Source organism: Bufo bufo, chromosome 1 (assembly GCF_905171765.1).
Source record: "Bufo bufo chromosome 1, aBufBuf1.1, whole genome shotgun sequence".
NCBI classification, from domain to species: Eukaryota; Metazoa; Chordata; class Amphibia; order Anura; family Bufonidae; genus Bufo; species Bufo bufo.
In genome coordinates, this window is record NC_053389.1 from 382,009,925 (window position 1) to 382,036,809 (window position 26,885).

Here is a 26,885-nt window from a genome sequence, read left to right on the forward strand (position 1 = left end):
ACCTCACTAACTAATGGTACAAACACCTGACGTCCTGATTCGTGTCCTTCCAAGCTAACTTCGGGGCATTGCAGGCTGCGAAAAAATAACAAATGTGAAAACCGAATTAAAAACACATGACCTCATAATCCCTATTCAGCCCTTTTGGATATAACGTATCCAACGTATGAATCCAAAAGGCCTCCCTGCGTAACAGTCTCTTCAAATCACCTCCCCTCCTTGGTTGATATACCTGCTCTATGACTTGATATTTCAATTGTGCGATAGAATGATTATGGTTGTGAAAATGAGAAGGAATGGGTAACAGCAAATTTTGTTTCCGTATTGTGGATTTATGTTTAGATATGCGATCTTTCACCATTTGAATTGTCTCTCCCACATACAACAACCCACACGGGCATTTAATAAGATAAATGAAATTTTTTGTGTCACAACTGTAGTAGCCTCTAATCTTATAGGCCTTCCCAGTGCGTGGATGATAAAAATATTGTCCTTTTTGTACATTACTGCATTGCATGCAGTGGAGACAAGGAAATGTACCTCCCTTTTGGCTGACCAAAGTTCTCTGAATCTGTGTTTTTAGCATCGGGCTATAAGACTCGTGGGGTTATTGATGACAAGTTATACGAGTTTTTGATTAATCACTCACAGTGACACCGGTGTTTTACCTTTTGCCAAAGGTGCACAAAACACTTATAAGTCCGCCTGGATGGCCAATTGTGGCCTCGGTAGACTCTTGTCACGGATGGTGTTGCAGAAAGCTGGAACTTATAAATAAACATCCGACTGGCTTGATCCCAAACTAAGGAGCATATGGGTGAGCCCTAAAAAAAAACCTAGAGCTCTCCCTGACTGCTATGCCCATGCAAAGATCTTTATGGTAGACTATTGCATGCCCTCGTACCTTATACTATGTGACACCTGAAAACCCTATAATAGTGAGGGGACACGACCACCGGCTCCCTGCACTTAATACGGATGGAGTCAGGGTCACCTACAATCAAGCCAGCAAGAAACACAAATAAAGGAAACAGACTTATCTGAGGAATCAGGAGAAGCGGCCTCCAGCAGTGAACACAATCCAGGAAGAAGTATAAACCGCAAAGTGAGGCAGCATGGGAGGGAATATAAAGGGAGACAATCAGTGCAAATAGGTGACAGCTGAGGAGAAGGAAAGGAGATGAGAAAGTGAAACCAAAACAAAGAACATCATACAACAGGTAGAGAAGAACGTCTACCAGATCTTCTCACAGAGCTGGTGGTGACAACTCTGTACTGTCTTCCTTGGCGATTGTATTGGAGAAAGTGTTGACACCATTGGTGAAAAACACTGAATCATTCTTGTTGGACACGTCCCACTTTCTTACTGTTATTAAGGAGTTAAATAATATCCCAAATGACTGCTTACTTGTAACAATAGATGTGGTTAGCCTCTATACCTCTATAGAGCATTCTAAGGGTGTGGAGGCCACCACTACTTTGTTACAGTCGAGTGGCTATTCCAGTGAACAGCAATTTTTGGGGGATTTGTTACATTTAGTTGTCCATGAGAACTATTTCCTATTTGGCGACCAATTCTACTTGCAGCAATGCGGGACGGCGATGGGCGCGAATGTGGCCCCGCCCTACGCAAATATATGTCTTTCGAAAAGCACCATGTTTATACACACAAATATTTCAAGAGTTTTGTCATGGTATGGAAAATATACATTGACGACATTTTTTGCGTGTGGGCGGGGCCACTTGAGCCCCTCCTCGTTGTGCTGGAACATCTAAATAATGTCTGGGAAGAATAAAAATTTACTATGACGTATGATTGCCATACCGTTAGCTTTTTGGATGTACAAATATCCAAACAGGCGGATGGGTGTTTGGCCACAGATTTGTTTTGTAAAGAAACAGATAGAAATAGCGTACTGCATTACCAGAGTGCACATCCACTTCCCCTGAAAAAGGCTACCCCCAAGTCCCAATTTTTAAGGGTTAAAAGGATAGTGTCAATTCCTGAAACACAAACCTTGAGAATGGAAGAGATGTCTTCCAGGTTCCGGGACAGAGGGTACTCAGGGAAGCTAGGAGTGCTAGCGAAGGTATAATTACAGCAAGGGATAGGAATGCAGGTGCACGCATACCATTTGTTCATAAATATCATCCATACAACCATCTTTTTGATAATATTGTGCGCAAACACTGGCACATCTTGGGTAAATCTTATCCCATGGTAGAGGAGTTTAAAAATCCACCTCTCATATTCAATAAACGTAGTCCCAACCTGAGGGATCATCTAGTTCACTCAGATATAGGAACCAGTACGAAAACACAGATTCAGAGAACTTTGGTCAGCCAAAAGGGAGGTACATTTCCTTGTCTGCAATGCAGTAATGTACAAAAAGGACAATATTTTTATCATCCACGCACTGGGAAGGCCTATAAGATTAGAGGCTACTACAGTTGTGACACAAAAAATTTCAAATATCTTATTAAATGCCCGTGTGGGTTGTTGTATGTGGGAGAGACAATTCAAATGGTGAAAGATCGCATATCTAAACATAAATCCACAATACGGAAACAAAATTTGCTGTTACCCATTCCTTCTCATTTTCACAACCATAATCATTCTATCGCACAATTGAAATATCAAGTCATAGAGCAGGTATATCAACCAAGGAGGGGAGGTGATTTGAAGAGACTGTTGTTACGCAGGGAGGCCTTTTGGATTCTTACGTTGGATACATTATATCCAAAAGGGCTGAATAGGGATTATGAGGTCATGTGTTTTTAATTCGGTTTTCACATTTGTTATTTTTTCGCAGCCTGCAATGCCACGAAGTTAGCTTGGAAGGACACGAATCAGGACGTCAGGTGTTTGTACCATTAGTTATTGATGTCAATTCCTGTGTTACTAATTGATTGATGTCATGATCATGTGACTGCGATCCATGTCTATAAAATGTGAGATGGTGTCAGTTTGCACTGTGCAGTTGAGGAAGGCTGACATGCCGAAAAGCGTTCTGTGAACCGTTTAATAAAGCATATCTTGAAGAGCAAGTACGTCTGCTGGGATTATTTTTTATGCATCTTATGGGGATTGCTCCTTTCCCGTGCGGACATCGATACTGAGGTCGTGAGCTGTCTGATTCTGGAATTTTGTTATAAAGTGTGTGTTTGACAGCAGTGCAGCATTTTTTTATTTTTTTTAGCAAGGGTTAAATTCAGCAGTATTAGGGACTGGCGTCTGCAGGAAGGGACAGATAGTGCAGGGCTTGAAAATCGCTGTGTTCAGTACCAAAAAGCTTTCAAAAGAAAGAAATATTACATATCAGTGATCTACAGTACACCATCAGAAAGCAGTGTGTTTAGCAGAAATTCTAAAAAGGGGCTTATTCACTAGAGTGTGCCTGCTAGTGAGATAGGTAGCAGAAAGATATCAGATAGATCGATCCATAGACTATATATTGGTAGATATAAAGAGATACATTTGATAGATCTCATATAGATATCAAATAGATAACAGATAGATACTGTGGTAGATATTAGATAAATAGATGTATGAGATAGATAGTGTATAGATAGATGGATATGAGATAGATAGGTAGATAGACAGATATGAGATATATATGAGATAGATAAATATCAGATAGATATGATAGTGTATAGAGAGATATATCGATAGACTATGTATTGGTAGATATAGAGATAAAGAGATACATTTGATCTCATATAGATATATAGATAATGGATAGATAGATACTGTGCTAGATAGATATATATTAGATATGAGATGGATAGATATAATAGATCTCTATCAGGGTGAATAGGATCTTACAGTGTCCCTGCTGCTCTGTGCACTGTGCACACAGCAGCAGTGAGCCGACTATGGCAGCCAGGGCTTCAGTAGCGTCCTGGCTGCCATCGTAAACGATCGAAGCCCCAGGCTTACACTGCTGGGGCTCCGATCAGAACTGCCACTGCCACCAATGATTATAATACTTGAGGTGGGAAGGGGGGGGGCGCACTGCGCCACCAATGATTCTACTTTATAATACTGGGGGGGGGGTGCAGTGCACTGCACCACCAATGAATATAGTTATGCTTAATACAAACGCAGGCTGCGCTGCGGGTGCCGGACATATCCCATACCCGGCACCCAGCCTCTATGACTGTGCGCTGCGATCCGCCACTATTAACCCCTCAGGTGCGGCACCTGACGGGTTAATAGCGGCAGATCGCAGCGTGCAGTCATAGAGGCTGGGTGCCGGGTATGGGATATGTCCGGCACCTGCAGCCTGCGTTTGTATTAACCCCTTAAGGATTTAGAACGTACCGGTACTGCATGTTTCCCGAGTCCTTAAGTGTGGTGTTCCGATCACCGCTGCCCGGCTGGCGGTGATCGGAACCCGGTGCCTTCTCAAATCATTGAGCAGGCACCTTGGCTAAATGCGCGGGGGGATCCCGTGACCCCCCCCCCCGTGTCGGTAATTCAGACCTGCGGTTTGCGGCTTTTACCTGTGCTTGCGGCGGTGATCGGGCGTGCCATCGTGTCCCCATGCGGCTGTAGGGGGGACCCGATGGCATGGAAGGCAGCACGATGCCTAAGGAAGGCATCGCGCTGCCTTCTAGTGGAGTGCCAGGGAGATCCAGCCCCCTGGATCTCACAGGCCGGAAGCACAGTATTACTCATATAGCCAATGCATTCCAATACAGAAGTATTGGAATGCATTGTAAAGGATTAGACCCACAAAAGTTCAAGTCCCAAAGTGGGACAAAAAAAAAAAGTTGAAAAAAAAAGTTTTCCCAAATTTTTTTTTTAAGTTTCAAGTAAAATTAAACAAAAACGTCATTTTCCCCAAATAAAGTAAAAAAAAAAAATTTGGTAAAACATAGGGGGGAAAAAAAAGGATACATATTAGGTATCGGCCAGCTCTATAAACATATCACATGACCTAACCCATCAGATGAACACCGTAAAAAAAAAATAATAATTTGCTAAATAAACCATTTTTTTGTCACCTTACATCATAAAAAGTACTACAGCAAGCGATCAAAAGGCGTTTGCCCACCAAACTAGTACCAATCTAACCGTCACTTCATCCCGCAAAAAATGAGCCCCTACCTGAGACAATCGCCCAAAAAAAAAAAAAACTATGGCTCAGAATATGGAGACACTAAAACATCATTTTTTTTTGTTTAAAAAAAGCTGTTATTGTGTAAAACTTACATAAATAAAAAATAAGTATACATATTTGGTATCGTCGCGTTCGTATCGACCGGCTCTATAAAAATATCACATGACCTAACCCCTCAGATGAACACCGTAAAAAATAAAAACTGTGCTAAATAAACCATTTTTTGTCACCTTACATCACAAAAAGTAACATGGTACATAAGGCCGAAAAAAGACATTTGTCCATCCAGTTCGGCCTGTCATCCTGCAAGTTGATCCAGAGGAAGGCAAAAAAAACCCTGAGAGGTAGGAGCCAATTTTCCCCACTTTAGGGGAATAAAAAATTCCTTCCCGACTCCAATCAGGCAATCAGAATAACTCCCTGGATCAATGACCCCTCTCTAGTAGCTATAGCCTGTAATATTATTGTGCTCCAGAAATACATCCAAGCCCCTCTTGAATTCCTTTATTGTACTCCACCATCACCACCTCCTCAGGCAGAGAGTTCCATAGTCTCACTGCTCTTACCGTAAATAATCCTTTTCTATGTTTGTGTGCAAACCTTCTTTCCTCCAGACGCAGAGGATGTCCCCTCGTCACAGTCACAGTTCTGTGGATAATAATAGATGATGGGATAGATCTCTGTACTGACCCCTGATATATTTATACATATTAATTAGATCTCCCCTCATGACGGTTTTTAATAGCAAGCGATCAAAAAGTCACACGCACCCCAAAATAGTGCCAATAAAACGGTCATCTCATCCCGCAAAAATCATACCCTACCCAAGGTAATCGCCCCCAAAAACTGAAAGAATTATGGCTCTGACTATGGAGACACTAAAACATGATTTTTTTTGCTTCAAAAAAGAAATCATTGTGTAAAACTTACATAAATAAATAAAAAGTATACATATTAGGTATCCCCGCTTCCGTGACAGCCCGGTCTATAAAAATATCACATGATCTAACCTGTCAGATGAATGTTGTAAATAATAAAAAATAAAAACGGTGCCAAAACAGCTATTTCTTCTTAACTTGCCTCACAAAAAGTGTAATCTAGAGCAACCAAAAATCATATGTACCCTAAACTAGTACCAACAATACTGCCACCCTATCCCGTAGTTTCTAAAATGGGGCCACTTTTTTGGAGTTTCTACTCTAGGAGTGCATCAAGGGGGCTTCAAATGGGACATGGTGTCAAAAAACCAGTCCAGCAAATACTGCCTTCCAAAAACCGTATGGCATTCCTTTCCTTCTGCGCCCTGCCGTGTGCCCGTACAGCGGTTTACGACCACATATGGGGTGTTTCTGTAAACTACAGAATCAGGGCCATAAATATTGAGTTTGGTTTGGCTGTTAACCCTTGCTTTGTACCTGGAAAAATTTATTAAAATGTAAAATCTGCCAAAAAGTAAAGTTTTGAAATTGTATCTCTTTTTTCCATTAATTCTTGTGGAACACCTAAATGGTTAACGAAGTTTGTAAAATCTGTTTTAAATACCTTGAGGGGTGTAGTTTATAGAATGGGGTCATTTTTGGGTGGTTTCTATTATGTAAGCCTCGCAAAGTGACTTCAGACCTGAACTGGTCCCTAAAAACTGGGTTTTTGAAAATTTCAGAAAAATTTCAAGATTTGCTTCTAAGCCTTCTACCCTCCCCAAAAAATAAAATATCATTCCCAAAATGATCCATACATGAAGTAGACATATGGGGAATGTAAAGTAATAACTATTTTTGTAGGTATTACTATGTATTATAGAAGTAGAGAAATTTAAACTTTATCTTTTTGACTTCTTATTGACTTTTTGACTTCATTTTACCAATGTCATGAAGTACAATATGTGATGAAAAAACAATCTCAGAATGGACTGGATAAGTCAAAGCATTTTAAAGTTATCACCACTTAAAGTGACACTGGTCAGATTTTCAAAAAATGGCTGGGTCTTTAAGGTGAAATAGGACTGAGTCCTTAAGGGGTTAAACATAAACAATATTTATTGGTGGCGCAGTGACCACAGCCCTTCCCCTCCTCCTCCCTGCTATCAGCCCATTGGTGGCAGCAGCAGTGCAGGGGGGAGGGACTGCCTCCTTCTCCCCTAGGGTGCTGAGGAGAACATGGCACGCGCTGACAGCAGTGCGTGCCATGTCAGTTTGTGAAAGCGGCAGAGCAGCGGCGGGTCTAGGCACAAATGGCGACAAGACTACAAAGTCTTGTCGCCAATTAGCAATTCTAAGTCGCATTTGCGACCATTTTGGTCTCCATCTAGAGCCCTGTATATAGTGTATAGATTGATAGATATGTATCAGATAGATAGATACAGTTGCAAGAAAAAGTATGTGAACCCTTTGGAATTATATGGATTTCTGCACAAATTGGTCATAAAATGTGATCTGATCTTCATCTAAGTCACAACAATAGACAATCACAGTCTGCTTAAACTAATAACACACAAAGAATTAAATGTTACCATGTTTTTATTGAACACACCATGTAAACATTTACAGTGCAGGTGGAAAATGTTTGTGAACCCCTACACTAATGACAACTCCAAGAGCTAATTGGAGTGAGGTGTCAGCCAACTGGAGTCCAATCAATGAGATAAGATTGGAGGTGTTGGTTACAGCTGCCCTGCCCTATAAAAAAACTCGCACCAGTTCTGGGTTTTCTTTTCACTAGAAGCTTTTCCTGATGTGAATGATGCCTCGCACAAAAGAGCTCTCAGAAGACCTACGATTAAGAATTGTTGACTTGCATAAAGCTGGAAAGGGTTATAAAAGTATCTCCAAAAGCCTTGCTGTTCATCAGTCCACGGTAAGACAAATTGTCTAGAAATGGAGAAAGTTCAGCACTGTTGCTACTCTCCCTAGGAGTGGCCGTCCTGTAAAGATGACTGCGCAGACTGCTCAATGAGGTGAAGAAGAATCCTAGAGTGTCAGCTAAAGACTTACAAAAGTCTCCGGCATATGCTAACATCCCTGTTAGCGAATCTACGATATGTAAAACACTAAACAAGAATAGATTTCATGGGAGGATACCACAGAGGAAGCCACTGCTGTCCAAAAAAACATTGCTGCACGTTTACAGTTTGCACAAGAGCACCTGGATGTTCCACAGCAGTACTGGAAAAATATTCTGTGGACCGATGAAACTAAAGTTGAGTTGTTTGGAAGAAACACAAAACACTATGTTTGGAGAAAAAGAGGCACAGCACACAAACATCAAAACCTCATCCCGACTGTGAAGTATGGTGGTGGGGGCATCATGGTTTGGGGCTGCTTTGCTGCGTCAGGGCCGGCACGGATTGCTATCATCAAAGGAAAAGTGAATTCCTAAGTTTATCAAGACATTTTGCAGGAGAACTTAAGGCCATCTATCCATCATCTGAAGCTCAACAGAAGATGGATGTTGCAACAGGACAACGACCCAAAGCATAGAAGTAAATCAACAACAGAATGGCTTAAACAGAAGAAAATACGCCTTCTGGAGTGGCCCACTCAGAGTCCTGACCTCAACCTGATTGAGATGCTGTGGCATGACCTCAAGAAAGCGATTCACACCAGACATCCCAAGAATATTGCTGAACTGAAACCGTTCTGTAAAGAGGAATGGTCAAGAATTACTCCTGACCGTTGTGCACGTCTGATCTGCAACTACAGGAAATGTTTTGTTGAAGTTATTGCTGCCAAAGGAGGTTCAACCAGTTATTAAATCCAAGGGTTCACATACTTTTTCCACCTGCACTGTGAATGTTTACATGGTGTGTTCAATAAAAACATGGTAACATTTAACTCTTTGTGTGTTTATTAGTTTAAAGAGGACCTTTCACCGATTCTTACCCTATGAACTAACTATACAGATATGTAGAGCGGCGCCCGGGCATCTCTCTGCACTTACTGTTATCCCCGGGCGCCGCTCCGTTCTGCCGCTATGCCCTCCGGTATCTCCGCTCACTAAGTTATAGTAGGCGGAGATACCAGTCCCTAAGTTATGGTAGGCGGAGTCTGCCCTAGCGCTGGCCAATCGCAGCGCAGAGCTCACAGCCTGGGAGGTTATTTTCTCCCAGGCTGTGAGCTCTGCAATGCGATTGGCCAGCGCTAGGGCAGACTCCGCCTACCATAACTTAGGGAACGGAGATACCGGAGGACATAGCAGGAGAACGGAGCGGCGCCCGGGGATAATAGTAAGTGCAGAGAGATCCCCGGGCGCCGCTCCACATGTATGTATACTTAGTTCATAGGGTAAGAATCGGTGAAAGGTCCTCTTTAAGCAGACTGTGATTGTCTATTGTTGTGACTTAGATGAAGATCAGATCACATTTTATGACCAATTTGTGCAGAAATCCATACCATTCCAAAGGATTCACATACTTTTTCTTGCAACTGTAGATAGATGGATATCAGAGATATTAGATAGGAAGTTTAGATAGATAGCAAAAAAGAACCGGCAGCACCGCTTGTATGTATAGAGTGCCAGCGGCTGTGAGAACAATCCACCCCAAAAAATTCCACGGCACATCCAAGGCGTAAAATCCAAGTAGAAACTTTATTCACCAGACAGTGACGTTTCAGTCCACTTGCTGGGACCTTTCTCAAGCAGTGACAAAGTGCAGTAGTGCATTGTGCTTATTTATGCTTATTTATACAGGTTAACATCATTAAAGGGGTATTCCCATCTTGCTATTTTATCGTCACCTGTAGCAAGCTATCCTGTTCACTTCCTGGTTTCCTTCTGCTAAGGCTGGGTGGACCCAGTGGCGGATCCAGGGGGGGGGGGGGGGGAAGGCAACGGGGCAAGGGGGGCTGTTATTAATACTGGCACATGGGGGGCTGTTATTAATACTGGCACATGGGGGGGCAGTTATTAATACTGGCACATGGAGGGTCCTGTTATTGCTGGCACATGGGGGGGCTGTTATTGCTGGCACATGGGGGGGCTGTTATTGCTGGCACATGGGGGGGCTGTTATTGCTGGCACATGGGGGGGCTGTTATTAATACTGGCACATGGGGGGCTGTTATTAATACTGGCACATGGGGGGCTGTTAATACTGGCACATGGCGGGGGCTGTTATTAATACTGGCACATGGGGGGGCTGTTATTAATACTGGCACATGGGGGGGCTGTTATTAATACTGGCACATGGGGGGCTGTTATTAATACTGGCACATGGGGGGGCTGTTATTAATACTGGCACTTTGGAGGGGCTGTTATTACTGGCACATGATTGGGGGGGGGGTTGCTCTTGTTACTGGAACATTATTGGGGGCACTATAGGGGCATCTACTGAGGCCACAAAGAAGGGGTATTTTATATGGGGTGTTCTGTACAGTACAATTTTATACTGGGACACATGGTGGGTACTATGGGAAAGGGGGGAGAGGAGTACTATTGGGTCATCTACGGGGGGCACTAAGAAGGGGTATTTTATACTTGCAAATTATGGGGGACACTGAGGGCATCTACTGGAGCATTTTATACTGGTACATTATGGGGGGCACTAGGAGGAAGGAGGGTGTGGAGCACTATGGGGGCATTTACTGGGGGCACTATATAGGGGTATTTTATACTGGCACATTATGGGGACATTAGCTCACCTGGGGCATTACAAGGGGGTATGTTTTGGACATTATAAGGAGAATTATTTCTACTGGGGGGGCATTATGGTGGGCTTTATTACTCCCCCTAGTAGCAGCACCAGCCTCTCCCTGCTCTGCTATCCCTCTGCCCCTTCTCCAAATCCTTATTATGAAATCTTTCTCATTAGGATAAAACACATCAGCTCCGCCGAGCCCCCCGGTTAAAGTGTTGAAGTGGTGTCCGAGATCCCCAAGGGCCAAGCCAAGTAATTGTAAGTTTTCATGTGGAATATGTTTGTTATACACATATAGCATACACTGTGCCACACAATATACAGTATACCTCTACACTGTGGAGTCTGTTCTATAAGCACCATTGTTTTGTGGCGGGGGACAGAAAATAATCTGGAAGTGCCCCTCCCGAGACCAGGCTCTGGATCCGCCACTGGGCGTGCTTAGGCAGTTTGAGTGAAAGCCGGCCACGCCTCCTTATGACATCACACTGAGAACTCTGTGCTGCGTGCTCGTTCATGTGGATTGTCATCAGCAGCCTGCAGACTGCTTTTCCATGTGCCCCTCAAATGTACAATGTCCTCCTATTCCCTAAATGTGGACCCTTTGTTCTATTCACTCCATATTTGTCTTCCTGTTGATTCTCTTTTATTATCATATAGTGTTATAATGTTATATCGTTGGTGGATTTGTGGGTGCATATAGTATTTTAATTTAAAAATAATACTCACCTCTTTTGAACTTGCCTCCGATCCTTCTCCGGCACGTCCTCACGCTCCTCTGTAGTTTCGGCAGTCTTCGGGCGGCCGCGCATGCGCGGATGTGTGTTTCTTGGTGCCGCTGCTAAAGTTGAGCCGCGCACGCACAGCTCTGTTTTGGCCACGGCACTGGAGAATGGGCGCCTGCGCATGTGTGGCCGCCCTGTGCCATGCTCGTTTGCGATGACATGGAGAGGCCGGGCACTGGAGGTAGCTAGTTCTGCGAAAGCGCGGCCCATGGATGCGGCAGCCAAGAGGTGGTCGTATCCATGGGATACCAAACATATACAATGAAGTAGGAGGCAACAAATTTTAGGGGGAACGCTTGGAAATTTTTAATAGGATAGATTTACAAAAATGCTCAATGGGACATATTTATTAACTTAAACTATGATCACTGAGATGGGAATATCCCTTTAACAATCCAATCGTATAATTAATCATCTACTGCACTTTGTCACTGCTTGAGAAAGGATAGATAGATAGATAGATAGATAGATAGACATGATATAGATATAGATAGATATGATAGTGTATAGATAGATGGATTCATAGATTTATAGATAGATATGAGAGATTGGTAGCTGCTAGTTAGATAGATGATAGATAGATACAGAAAGATAGATATGAGATAGATGCATAGATATGGTAGTGTATAGATAGATAGGTAGCAAATAGATACTAGAGTCTAGACAGAGCATTGAAAGATTAGGAGCTAGGTGGTCGGATATTCAGATTATATATGTATTATATATTTCTATATATATAATATATTATATAGAATTAATATATACACTCACCTAAAGAATTATTAGGAACACCATACTAATACGGTGTTGGACTCCCTTTTGCCTTCAGAACTGCCTTAATTCTACGTGGCATTGATTTAGCAAGGTGCTGATAGCATTCTTTAGAAATGTTGGCCCATATTGATAGGATAGCATCTTGCAGTTGATGGAGATTTGAGGGATGCACATCCAGGGTACGAAGCTCCCATTCCACCACATCCCAAAGATGCTCTATTGGGTTCAGATCTGGTGACTGTGGGGGCCATTTTAGTACAGTGAACTCATTGTCATGTTCAAGAAACCAATTTGAAATGATTCGAGCTTTGTGACATGGTGCATTATCCTGCTGGAAGTAGCCATCAGAGGATGGATACATGTTCTCATTCTGTTTACGCCAAAACATTTCGGACTCTACCATTGTAATGTCTCAACAGAAATCGAGACTCATCAGACCAGGCAACATTTTTCCAGTCTTCAACAGTCCAATTTTGGTGAGCTCGTGCAAATTGTAGCCTTTTTTTCCTATTTGTAGTGGAGATGAGTGGTACCCGGTGGGGTCTTCTGCTGTTGTAGCCCATCCGCCTCAAGGTTGTGCGTGTTGTGGCTTCACAAATGCTTTGCTGCATACCTCGGTTGTAACGAGTGGTTATTTCAGTCAACGTTGCTCTTCTATCAGCTTGAATCAGTCGGCCCATTCTCCTCTGACCTCTAGCATCCACAAGGCATTTTTGCCCACAGGACTGCCGCATACTGGATGTTTTTCCCTTTTCACACCATTCTTTGTAAACCCTAGAAATGGTTGTGCGTGAAAATCCCAGTAACTGAGCAGATTGTGAAATACTCAGACTGGCTTTCCCATTCTGACATTCAGTTTGGAGTTCAGGAGATTGTCTTGACCAGGACCACACCCCTAAATGCATTGAAGGAACTGTCATGTGATTGGTTGACTAGATAATTGCATTAATGAGAAATAGAACAGGTGTTCCTAATAATTCTTTAGGGGAGTGTATATATACATACAGAGAGCGTTGGAGTAACAGACAGTGAAAGCTATTCATATTGATTGAACAGTAAGTAGTGAACCTATGTTATTACTGATTGCAGAATATCCTTTGACTTGCCATTCTTTCCTAGCCAGTAGTGCAATTTCAATTTTAGAAATAGTGCAAAGATGCCTTCCTTGATGTACTGTAACAACAGAGAACAGTAAACTTGAAAGGAGACCAAACAGGAAATAAATGTCTGTAAAATAACAGAACTTACCCTGTGTATCTGCAATGTGGAAGGAAGATCTTCTGCCTGTGTGAATGTTCATGTCACCGTGTTGTATGCAAGGATAGGTTGTGCAGAGCAAGCCCTTTAACAACTATGTAACACTTTAAATTGCAATGTATTTACTAGATATGGTTCAAACTATAGATGTGTACTTCCTTACCTTTTCTCTTGGGTCAAAACCTCCTAAAATAAGTGGTGCCATTCATCTCCAGATATTTTGAGTCAAGTGGAAACATTGCTTCAGATGGCGACCAAAATGGTCGCCAATGCGCATTAAAATTTGCAGATGGCGACAAGACTTTTTAGTCTTGTCGCCATTTGCGACTGTACCGCCGCGATCCTGCGCAGCCTAAGTTCCCTTCAGTAGCACGGTGGAGAAGGAAGGAGTCCCTCCCTCTCCACTGTGACGCGGCCGCCACTACCACCAATGGGGAGATAGGAGGGGAGGAGCTATCGCCACTGCGCCACCAATGAATGTAAAACATAAGTATAGGCAGCGGTATCACAGACCCGGCCTCAATAACAGGGCATGCGATCCGCGGCAATTAAACCCTCAGGTGCCACAGATAGCATGCCCTGTTATTGAGGCCGGGTGCCGGATCTGTGATACCGCTGCAGACAATTGTATGAAAGCGTTAAAGAGGACCTTTCGTGGGTCCAAAGAATATGAACTTAGTAGCAGGCTGCATAGAGCGGCGCCCAGGGATCTAAGTGCACTTACTATTATTCCTGGGCGCCGCTCCGTTCGTTCGCTGTGGCACCCGGTATTTTCAACATTCAGAGCAAGGAGGAGGAGACACCAGTGTCTCTCCTTCTCCCTGACAGTAGCGATGTCCAATCAGAGCGCAGAGCCCAGAGCCAGGGAGGTTTTCTTTCTCCCTGGCTCTGAGCTCTGCGCTGTGATTGGACAGCGCTGCTGTCAGGGAGAAGGAGAGACACTGGCGTCTCCTCCTCCTTCCTCTAAATGCTGAAAATACCGGGGGCCACAGAGGACGAACGGAGCGGCGCCCAGGAATAATAGTAAGTGCACTTAGATACCTGGGCGCCGCTCTATGCAGCCTGCTACTAAGTTCATATTCTTTGGACCCACGAAAGGTCCTCTTTTTAATTACATTCATTGGTGGCGCAGTGCTCCCCCCCCCCCCCCAAAGCCTCTCCCCCCCCCCATTATCACTTGCCACAAGTCGTCGCCCCCCCACCCCTTCATTGTTATATGGTGGCCACAGGGTCCCATCCCCTTCATTGGTGGCAGTGGCAGATTATACTGCTGGGGCTCAGATCGTTACCATGGCAGCCAGGACGCTACTGAAGCCCTGGCTGCCATGTTCAGCTCCCTGCTGCTGTGTGCACAGAGCACAGAGCAGCAGGGAGATGTGTGAAGTCCTATTCACCCTAATTGAGCTCTATCAGGGTGAATAGCACAAGGGATGAAAAGATCCAGTTTCCTGTCCCTAAGGGAAGAAATGGTTATTAAATAAAAAGTAAAAAAAACACCAAAATACTAAAAGTTTAAATGGCCCCCTTCCCAGTTTTACATATAAAATTTACAAACAATAAAGAATAAACATATTACATATCACCACGTCCCAAAAAATGTGAGCCATTAAAATATTAAAAAATATTCCCGCTCGGTGAAGGCCGTAACAGAAAAAAAACTGTAAACCACGCAATTCGCCATTTTTAGTCACCTTGTCCCCCAGAAGATGTCCCTGGATGTGAGAGGCATGTGGTGCCGTTTTTTCCTATATGTAGTGCTGGCTCACTACTGTGACCTGCGTCTCATCTTCTCAAAGTCCTTTTTTTTAAATTATATACATTTTAAATTTGGCGACTAAAAAATTTAATTTGGCTCCTAAATTTTTTAGTTTAGGAGCCAATGGCTCCTGGTCATTTTTTTTTGTCTGGAGCACTGTGGAAAGGTAAGGAAGGACAAATCTGTATCAAGGTCAGTGCAAATTGAAATACATGGTCCTATTAATTTAGGCAGTGTCTGTGCTTTATACACCTTAGATAGACAGAAATTGCTGTGAACAAGGATTATTTCCATGACCTGATACTGGATATGTTTTGCAAATTATTTTAGTGTGGTGGTTGCAGTAACAGGAGCACATCACTCGAATATTCTACAAGTGCTAATATACATTACGTGCCTGTTTCCAATGTCCTATGAAAACTCTCTATTATATACACTGTATATTATGACTGTTAATCAGAGATCATCACAGGGTGGCACTTCAGTACTCAATGACGTACCTCATTCATCCTTGCTACTGATGGCTGTATCTCAGGCTGCATAGGCTAGCCTTGTTCAAAAGCAGACAATCTAATCTTTAAAACAAGACCATGATGGTGCTAGCCGCGATAGAACCCGAGATACCGCTATTAGAAATGTCTCTCAGTGAAAGCTACATATACCTGCAGCTCTCACTCCTGTCCAATATCTAAAGTCTGTATTATTATTATTTTTTAATCACATCATTTTTATTTGTCTGGATGCATGCTTGTGCTAACACTCAGCAGTACCTTTTACTGTAGACTGCAATTTATTTGTAAACTTCTAGCAGGAATGATACAACATAGTCAATAGATGTTCCAGAATTGTTATTACATGGGGAATGCAAGTAGTTACTAAAACTGACATGTCAGCAGAGATAACAGGTCCTCTGGTTAGATAACAGGCTAGGTTAGAACAGCTCAGTTGGGCTCTGCATTATGCACATTATACACACACAGCTTGGCAATACGCATATTATACACACACAGCACTGCTACATGCACATTATACATACACAGCTCTGCTACACACACAGCTCTGAAGTACGCATATTATACACACTTGGCTCTACTGCATACACAGCTCTGCTGCATATGCATGTATACACACACACAGTATTGCTACACAGACACACACAGCACTGCTGCATATACATGCATGAAAATCAAACCACGGTCACCTGACCAAAAACTCCTTTTAGGGGTCCTATCTATATGTTAAAACTTTAACCTTTTATTTTTTACTTTTAAAACAAAAATACTCAGAGAAACCAATACTACAAAGTATTTAAAAAATATCAGGTTGCAGTTTCGGGCTAAGTCAGTTAATTTATGTCTTTTTTGGGCCACTGTTGCTCGCTCTACATTGTATTTAAAGAGGACCTTTCACCTTGAAAAACATTGTGAACTAAGTATGCTGACATGGAGAGCGGCGCCCGGGGATCTCACTGAACTTACTATTATCCCTGGGCGCCGCTCCGTTCTCCCGTTGTTCCCTCCGGTATCTTTACTCACTAAGTTATAGTAGGCGGTGTCTGCCCTTGTCCTGTGGGAGTCTCCCCCTCCTAGGCTGCAGCGCTGGCCAATCGCAGCGCACAGCTCACAGCCTGGGAGGTTTTTTTCTCACAGGCTGTGAGCTGTGCGCTGCGATTGGCCAGCGCTACAGCCTAGGAGAAGGAGACGCCCACAGGACAAGGGCAGACACCGCCTACTATAACTTACTGAGAGAAGATACCGGAGGGTTAACCTCATGGATACTCTGTGGCCATGTATCACCGCATGTTAGCAGGTGTGTTTTCAGTGGTGAGTTGTTTGGTGTCCCTATAGGTCCTAAGTATAGGAGTTTCTATTGTAAATAGATGAGATGTATTCCTATATCCCTATGCGACAGACATCCATAATTCATTCACATATCTCACACGCTGGGAGATCAGGCAGTTTGCCTCCGAACATTTGCACAATATGTATTGAGCTGGACAATGATTGCGACCCTACTGGTTGTGGATCTTGCCCTATACTGCAACCTGTCTAAAAATTGTAGATTGTCACTACCCCACTCGACATGTTTTGCCGCGATGCGGCTTCATCAGGTCAGTTGGGGTGATGTACATGCATGCATACCCATGAATGTGTACCAGTACGTCACGGTGGTTTAGATAATGTATGGAGTGGGCTGCTGTGGTGAGCCCACTCCATATGCAGCAGGTGCCGGCTGTATAATCCAGCAGCCACCCCACCACACTGACAGGGAATGGAGATTGCGCCGAACCCCGTCATTTAACTCCAGGTTAGGCAGAGGGCTGCGGCTTCCTCTGCCTTCCAATCAGAGCCCCTGCAGTGAAATCTTGGGGCTCCGATCAGTTACCATAGCAGCCTGGATGCTTCTGAAGCTTTCCAGGCCTGCCATGGTTAGCTCCCTACTGAACTGTGCATGAAGCACATGACAGCAGGGAGCGTGTCAAAAACACTGACGTCTGAATGAGGCTTAACAGGTTGAACTGGACAGATGCCTTTTTTTCTGGTTTGCCTCACTGATTAGCGTTTTTTTTACGGCTACACAGCTGTTCAGTCCCAATCCCTTGAGTTCCCTTCACATTGTGCGTGTGGAAATGCTCTTACTTTCATTATTAAACATAGCCCTGATTTCCACCTCATCACCACGACGGCTACAAGGAGATTGACCCCTGACCTCTGTAGGGGCAGGAACAGAGAGAGGGTTTAAATCCCCCCCTCCCACCACCAACACCAGTGTTTCCTGTCCCTACAGAGGACAGGGGCAGAGAGAGTCTCCCTGCGGGGAGATGAAGATGGTAATAATTTCCTGGCACCTACCGGTGTTCCCCCTGCCCTCCTGCGGTCGGTGTACTAATGCTGGGCAGGGGTGAGGAGGGAGGCCTCGCTCCATTATTAGATGTGAGCCTGCTCCCGGCTGCGATCTCCCGCCGACGCCGAGTCTGGGGCGTTCGCCGGGTGCGCACCAAAGCACTTCTGGGGCGGCCGACGTCACTTCCGGTGGACGGAGGGAAGTGACGTCATCCAGGAAGCGTCTCCAGATTCAAATTTTCGGCGTCAGCAAGCGCTGAACGCCCGATCTGTGCGGTGTACCTGGAGCTGTGTTGGTCATGTCGGCTGAACCCCGCTCCCCTGGAGACCCTCCTGTGCTGCCTACAGTAAGTCCCCTGTGGGGAAGCCTCGTTGCTCTGCTACTTGTTTTGAAAACACTGTACCAGGTTGCATACTTCTTCTCCTCCACTTCTCAGGCTTGGGGCTTTTTTTCTCTCCTCGACTTTTACCTATGGTTGATAGGGATTATTTCCCCCAGGTTCCTAAGGAGGTCCAGAAAAGGATCAAGAAACAGGCCAAATGCGTGTCCTGCCTCAAACGGCTTCCGGACGAGTATCGCAAAAAGCTCTGCAAGGACTGTATCTCTAGCGTCATTGCAGAAGAACAGCCTTCCTTCCTTGAGGAACTGAGGTCCATGATTCGTAATGAAGTAAAGACCTCCTTATCCCAAATTTCCCCCCCTCCCCGGGATTCGCCTCCACCGAAAAGGCGAAGGGAACCATCTCCCTCCTTATCTGACCCGGAGGTAACAGGGGAAGATGCGTCTACATCTAGAGCCTGGGAAGACGAGGAGCTTCTCTCTGATACCGATATGGCTGAGTCAGAGAGGAAGTTTTGCTTTTCGCTAGAGGAGATGCCAGACCTTCTAAGGGCTGTCCGGGCTACGATGGGTATAGAAGACACCCCAAAAGCCCACTCAATACAAGATGAGATGTTTGGGAGACTCCGGGTTAAGAAAACCCGTGTATTTCCAATCAATGAAAATATCCGAGATATGGTTTTGGACGAATGGTCCAACCCCGAAAAACGGTTGGGGGTTTCCAAATCCTTCAAGAACCGTTTATTATTTGATTCAAATGAGGTGAAGATCTTCAATGAGACTCCCAAAGTGGACATTCAGGTCGCCAAGGTCAATAAAAAGACTGCCTTGCCCTTTGAAGATACCTCGCAATTACGTGATCCTATGGATAGGAAGGCAGATAGTCTCCTGAAAAAATCATGGGAGGCGGCCATGATTAATCTGAAAACTAACATCGCGGCCACCTTGGTAGCCAGGTCCATGAGGATATGGCTAGACGAGTTAGGAAATCATATTAGGGATAATACCCCTAGGGAAGAGCTACTCAGGTCCCTTCCCTTATTGAAATCAGCCACAGCTTTTATGGCAGACGCCTCGGCCGAATCTGTTAGATTCGCCGCAAAGGATGCGGGGCTTTCCAACGCTGCCCGCCGCGCCTTGTGGATGAAAAGCTGGTCGGGCGACAACACTTCAAAGATGAAGCTGTGTGCTATCCCGTTTTCGGGGGAATATGTATTTGGCCCGGTCTTGGACCGTATCCTAGAAAAGACCGCAGATAAGAAGAAGGGCTTTCCTGAGGAAAAATCTTTTAAAAGGAAATATCCCTTTCGGGCCCCCTCTAGCCAGAATAAACCCTTTAGGGATAAGGGAAAGTCAGGGCGTTGGAGCTATTCCAAAGGGGGCAGGGGTAGAGGTAATCCCTCTTCTGCCCAAAATAAATCCGATAAACAATGACGCCAGCGTAGGGGGGAGATTGAGGAGATTTCTGACTCCGTGGGAGTCCATCTCCCCGAATCCTTGGGTCCGGGACATCGTAAAATCCGGCAATCGGATCGAACTTTCCTCATTTCCCCCAAACCGCTTCGTCATTACGAATCCAGGCTCCCCCAACACTCGTCTAAAAATTCTACAAGGAGTTCAGAGCCTTCTGGCTATGGACGTGATAGTACGGGTCCCCCCTTCTCAACTGGGGCAGGGCTTTTATTCAAGCCTTTTCCTAGTGGAGAAGAAAGAGGGGTCTTTCCGTACAATTATAAACTTGAAAGCCCTAAACAAGTTTATAACTTATCGAAAGTTCAGGATGGAATCCCTAAAATCCCTGATCCCCTTAATAGGGAAGAACGCCCTAATGTGCTCAGTAGATCTTCAGGATGCCTACTATCATGTCCCAATTCATCCAGAATCCCAGAGGCTCCTAAGATTTGCTATTCAGGATCACAAGGGGATAACCAACCACTTCCAGTTTACGGCCCTCCCCTTTGGGATATCGTCTGCGCCCAGAATCTTTACGAAGCTGGTGGTCGAGATGGTAGCCTTCCTGAGACACAAAGGACTAGTGATCGTTCCATACCTGGACGACTTCCTCCTAGTCGGGAACTCAGAGGACGATCTAAAATCGGACTTACTAACCTTCCTATCTCTCATCCAAGATCTGGGATGGTTGGTGAACCAGAAAAAGTCACATCTGGTACCGTCCAGCACTATCCAGTTTCTGGGGGTCATCCTGGACTCCCGGGCTCAGCGTACCTTCCTTCCACCAGACAAAATCAAAGGCCTCCAACTGAAGATCCGTCGGTTTCAGAGCAGAAGGTCTTGTCCCATAAGAGAGGCTATGAGCCTCCTGGGCCTTCTTTCATCCTGCATCCCATCCGTTCCCTGGAGCCAGTCTCACTTTCGATCACTTCAGCTATGGATCCTCAGATCTTGGGACAGGCGACAGTCCTCACTGAACCACAAGGTTCTGATTCCCACCGCGGTGAAGGTCTCCCTAAACTGGTGGAGACACTCAGCCAACCTGTCCTTGGGAGTCGCCTGGGAGAAGACCCCCTACATCCAAGTTCTCACGGACGCGAGCGAGAAAGGATGGGGTGCGAAAGTGGGAGATCACTTCTTTCAAGGCTCCTGGGTTTCGGTAACCCGCTCCCAATCTTCCAATTTCAGGGAGCTAGAAGCGGTCCGGAAAGCCCTGAAGGCGGCAGAAGCCCTCCTTGTGGGTCACCACATAAAAATTCTCTCCGACAATACGACGACAGTGGCGTACCTTTCTCATCAGGGAGGCACAAGGTCAGAGAAACTGATGTCAATCTCAAGAAAAATCTTCGACTGGGCAGAGTCCCGCGTGAAGTCCATCTCCGCAATCCATCTAAAAGGGATCCTAAACGTGGAGGCAGACTATCTCAGTCGTCAGTGGATAGACCATACCGAGTGGTCCCTGAATCAGGACGTGTTCCAGACTCTCGTAGAGAAGTGGGGTGTCCCACAGGTGGACCTGTTTGCGTCCAAGAAAAACGCAAAAGTACCAACATTCTGCTCCTTGAACCCTCGGGACAACCCTTGGGCTCTGGACGCGCTGACGATTCCCTGGGACTGGGATCTCGGCTACGCATTCCCACCCTTGCCTCTGCTTCCCAGAGTAATTCAAAAGCTCAACTCAGAAAACTTGACTTTGATCCTAATAGCCCCCTATTGGCCGAAAAGGAGCTGGTTCACTTCACTAAAGAACCTATCGATAGAAGATCCATGGCCTCTTCCCTCCAGGAGGGACCTTCTTCATCAGGGGCCGATACTGCACCCAAATTCGAGTTTTCTCAAGCTATCGGCCTGGATCCTGAAGTCCAGAGGTTGAGATCTCAAGGACTTTCTGATCAAGTGATTTCAACCCTTAAAGCAAGTAGGAAGAAAGTCACCTTTTCGATATACCTAAAAATTTGGAAGCGTTTTTGTTCTTGGAGCGGCAATCCTGCCCCAAATCTAGAGCCACCCAACTTACAGAGGATCTTAGATTTCCTCCAGCAGGGACTTGAATTGGGTCTCAGGCCTTCCACCCTGAAGGTACAGGTCTCGGCCCTAGCCTGTTTTTTTGATCTAGACCTAGCCAATCATCGCTGGATCAAAAGGTTTATGAGAGCCGCTTCCCGACTTCGTCCTTCCCTGAAAACTAGGATCCCCAATTGGGACCTCAATACGGTACTCACAGGCCTGACCCTCGCCCCGTTTGAGCCCTTGGATAGCTGTTCTATCAAACATCTCTCTCTAAAAACAGCCTTTTTAGTGGCCATCACGTCCGCAAGAAGGTTAGGCGAGATTCAGGCCCTATCCATTCAGGAGCCCTACCTCCGCATCACCGATGACCGAATTATCCTAAGATTAGATCCAGGTTTTCTACCTAAGGTAGTATCAGATTTCCACCGGAACCAGGAGATAATCCTTCCTTCCTTCTGCAGTAATCCCTCTAATGATGGAGAGGCTAGCTTCCATTCCATGGACGTGAGACGTTCAGTACTACGTTATCTTGAGGTATCTAAAGGTTTCCGTAGATCTAACAACCTATTCATCCTCTTCTCCGGTAAGAATAAGGGCCTAAAAGCCTCCAGGTCCTCCTTAGCTCGATGGATCAGGGATTCCATTTCCTTTTCTTATGAGTCTCAGGGTCTTCCTTGCCCCACAAATTTGAGAGCCCACTCTACTCGAGCTATGTCCTCTTCCCAAGCCGAGCGAGCAGGAGCTTCCCTGGAGGATATCTGTAAAGCTGCCACTTGGTCTAACATTCACACCTTCACTAAACATTATAGGTTAGACCTATCCAGTTCAGACCTGTCTTTTGGACGTAAGGTCCTTCAGGCGGTCGTCCCCCCCTAGGCGATAATTTTGTATATCTCCTTGTAGCCGTCGTGGTGATGAGGTGGAAAGCCGGAATTAGACTTACCGGTAATTCAGTTTCCACGAGATCACCACGACGGCACGTATTTTCCCTACCCCTTACTTATTTTCTATGAGGTTATGAAGTAATACCCTCTTGATTTACTATGTTTGTTCTCACCACCTTTTTTGTTTGATTGTCTCTGTAATTTTGGACACACTGGTGTTGGTGGTGGGAGGGGGGGATTTAAACCCTCTCTCTGTTCCTGCCCCTACAGAGGTCAGGGGTCAATCTCCTTGTAGCCGTCGTGGTGATCTCGTGGAAACTGAATTACCGGTAAGTCTAATTCCGGCTTTTTACTGTTGTTTTTCTTCGATTTGATTTCATCAAACGTTTAAGTGATCGCCGATCACGATCATTCTGGATTTTTCTCCCGACACATTTCTTCCTCGAATACGATGGGTCTTCACTATCCTTCCAGTTTTTAATAATGCGTTGTACAGTTCTTAACCCAATTTTTGTAGTTTCTGCAGTCTCCTTAGATGTTTTCTCTGCTTGATGCATGCCAATGATTTGACCCTTTCTTAAGCAGACTAACCACTTTTCCGCGCCCACGAGATGTGTCTTTCGACATGGTTGTTTAAGAAATGAGAGGCAACTCATTGCACCAGTTGGGGTTAAATAACTTGTTGCCAGCAAAGATGTTCGCCCATGCAGTAATTATCCAATAGGAGGCTCATAACTATTTGCTTAGTTAAATCCAGGTGGCGACTTTTTTTTTGGACAGGTAGTGTGTTACTACAAAAGGTCCTTCAGCTGCACTTAATAGGAGCTTTCATCTCCTTTTCTGCAGTAGGTAGACCTTCAGGATGGAGAGGGCTGTGTCCTCTCCATGTACTGTACAATTATCAGCATTCTCTCCTACCTGCACTGATAATACATAATGGTGTCAGGCGGGGAAAGAGAAGCGTGCAGATGTACATCTCTCTCATTAATCCAACAAAGTGCCACACCATTAAGAAAGCAGTCATTGTAGGACTACCTTGACTGTGAACTATAAGACACAGACACTTTTTTCCCAAGAGTTTTTCTTGCTTAAAATAGCATCTTGTAGTCCAAAAAATACAGTAATTTCCTGCACTTGCATGCAAAAGTTGGTTGAGGCATTCAGTTTTTGAATTTCTTTAAAACATGCAGCATTTAATGTATGTGAGGCATGTATGAATTTCTCACATCTTGGGGTACTTTCACACTAGCGGCAGGATGGATCCGACAGGCTGTTCACCGTGTCGGATTCGTCGTGCCGCTGGACCGCCACTCCGTCCCCATTGACTCTAATGGGGACGGGGGGAGGAGCTCCGGCGCAGCACGGCGAGAGGCCGTTGGACTTAAAAGTCGGACATGTCGTAGTTTTAGTCCGGCGGCCTTTCGCCGTGCACTGCCGTGCTGCGCTGGAGCTCTGCCCCCGTCCACATTATAGTCAATGGGGGACGGAGCTGAGGTCCGGTGGCACGGCGAAATAGCGGCAGGACGGATCCGACAGGGTGAACGGCCTGTCAGATCCGTCCTGCCGCTAGTGTGAAAGTACCCTTGCAGTTCTTACAGATTATATTTAAGTTGCTTAAGTACTCTTCTAGACCCAATTTATGTTTATAATAAAACATTTTTAGGCCTAATTGGAATGTATGAACTCTGCCCATGTTGACCTTTGAGGTGCATATAAGGCTACTTTCACACTGGCGTTTCTGGGTCCGCTTGTGAGATCCGTTTCAGGGCTCTCACAAGCGGCCCAAAACAGATCAGTTCAGCCCCAATACATTCTGAATGGATAAGGATCCATTCAGAATGCATCAATTTGGCTGCATTTGGTCTCCGTTGCGTTTTTTAGACGGTCACTAAAACGCAGCTTGCAGCAAAATGCTGCAAGCTGCGTTTTAGTGACCGTCTGCCAATGCAGAGCCAAACAGATCCGTCCTGACTTACAATGTAAGTCAATGGGGACGGATCCGTTTTTCACTGACACAATATGGTGCAATTGAAAACGGATCCGTCCCCCATTGACTTCTTTTTGAATGAATAATGCAAACGGATCCGTTATGAACGGATACAAGCATTTGCATTATTGGTGCAGATACAAGACGGATCCGCACCAAACACTTTCATGCAGTTTTTATGAAAAATGTTATCCAATTTTAAGAAAATGTACACTTTGACACAAAATAGCATGAAGGTGTCTTTGTGTATAAAGTGCTGAGTAGCATTTAGGAAATGTGCTTGGTCTCTGGCTTCCGAAAAAAATATGGGTATCGGGAGTTTATGATTTTTTTATTTTGTCGTTTAAAGTTTTATTTGTACCTGTCAAAACTGAAATTTGTCTAGGCTTGAAGAGGTGCAAATTGTCCAAAAAACCCTGGCAGCAAAAGAGTTAAAGCACTGCATACTCCCTCTCTGTGGGTACTAACTTAGAAGGGGAGAGCAGACTCTTGATATAACTGACAGATACTGGGAGAAGTGTACTATCGACATCTGTATAAGTAGCGTCACATACTGCTAGTTTTAAACTTCTACTTGAGCACCATTTGAATTCGTGGTATGCAACCATTTAGTACTGCTCCTCTGCAGACTTCATGTGTTTGTGCACTGCCACTAGTAAGGTGCCCTATGCACCATTTATGTGTGCATGTGTATTTGTTAAACAAGATGTGTGCATCTAGTGGGTATGTTGTTTGTGTTAATGAGCATAGGCACTACGAAAATAGTGTGTTTTAGTTATAACATTATGGCAAAACATATACAACTATGGAAAACATGCAGTCAATTTTATTTTGTATTTTAGATACATTAAAGCCCTAGAGACTTTGAGGCAAGTGAGGTTGAAGCAGGCTCAACGTGTAAAAGAATGTCAGGCAGAACTTAAATATCTTAAACAGAACAAGGAGAAAGCCCAGGAAATCCGAGACAACCTCCACAGTAAAGAAACACAGCTAGCAGCTTCCAGAGAGAATGTGAAGTCTATTGATAATCAACTCGAACCTCTCAAGGTATTATTCAGTCGGGCTCCTTATCATTTTTGGTATATGGCATGTCAAATTATCAAATAGTCATTTTCACTGAATTGTCAGTGTCAAAAGTCAAACTTCTCTGGTTGCTTATAAGATACTTGGCAGTAATGACATTGTCTGGTTTGAACAAATCCAGTTCAGGTTATAGGTATTGGGAGTCTCCACATGATCTGTTTGCAAGGAATGAGCCAAAGTTTTTGTCCGTTGTTGAGGGACATCAAGGCATAAGTACTGTACCCATGACATGAGCAGACATGGTGTTCTTTTTTCAATATGTGATCTGGCTTCAGCTAACAAACGGATACAATGCTGGCATTTCTTGCTGTGATCAGGTGATAAATTGTGATTGCCAGGACCCTATATGCGCTATAATTGCTGAGGGCCCACTCATGGTGGATTTTGAAGTGGTTTCTGCGATTGTTAAAGGGGTTCTCCAGAAATTAAAGAAAATGAAAATACTTAAATATTACTTTATTAAAAATATATTCCCAAATACATTTCATTAGTTATAATGGCTCATTTTGTTTAGAGAGCAATGATACTTTATCATTTAAACCTAGTCCTTTTTTTTGTTTATAGATAATGTAATCAGAATGTATTTTTTTTATTTTAGAGTCGTCTATCGGACATTCAGAGAAACCTTTCTAAAGTGATGAAGTATGACAATGACATCAAATCTTTGGAAAGCAGGAAAAGAACTATGGAAAAAGATAATCAGGACCTGGAAGAGAAAATTGAGAAGGTATTACAATACAATATTACTTGCTAGTATATCATACTTTACCACCTATTAAAGAGGGCCTGCCACCATTTTTTTAAAGGGGTTGTCCAAGTTATTTTTTTGTTCTTTGTATGTTTGTAACTAATCAAATGTAAGGGGTTTACAATTCACTTACTTTATCTGCAGTGGCCCCTTTCTTAGATTTTAGTGTCACATGACCTGTGATGTCAGCCTCTCTCCCTGCTCTGATG

The 26,885-nt window shown here is 44.4% G+C and overlaps 1 protein-coding gene across 4 annotated transcripts in view; it reads left to right on the forward strand.

Moving 5' to 3' along the window:
- Window positions 1-26,885, forward strand: part of RAD50 (RAD50 double strand break repair protein) — a 362,910-nt gene that overhangs the window by 56,503 nt on the left and 279,522 nt on the right. For all 4 annotated transcript variants that reach the window (XM_040405264.1, XM_040405258.1, XM_040405281.1 and 1 more), the window contains exons 6-7: window positions 25,688-25,892; window positions 26,527-26,655. In XM_040405264.1, the coding sequence (XP_040261198.1) occupies window positions 25,688-25,892; window positions 26,527-26,655 (334 nt within the window). The remainder of the gene's footprint in view (window positions 1-25,687; window positions 25,893-26,526; window positions 26,656-26,885) is intronic.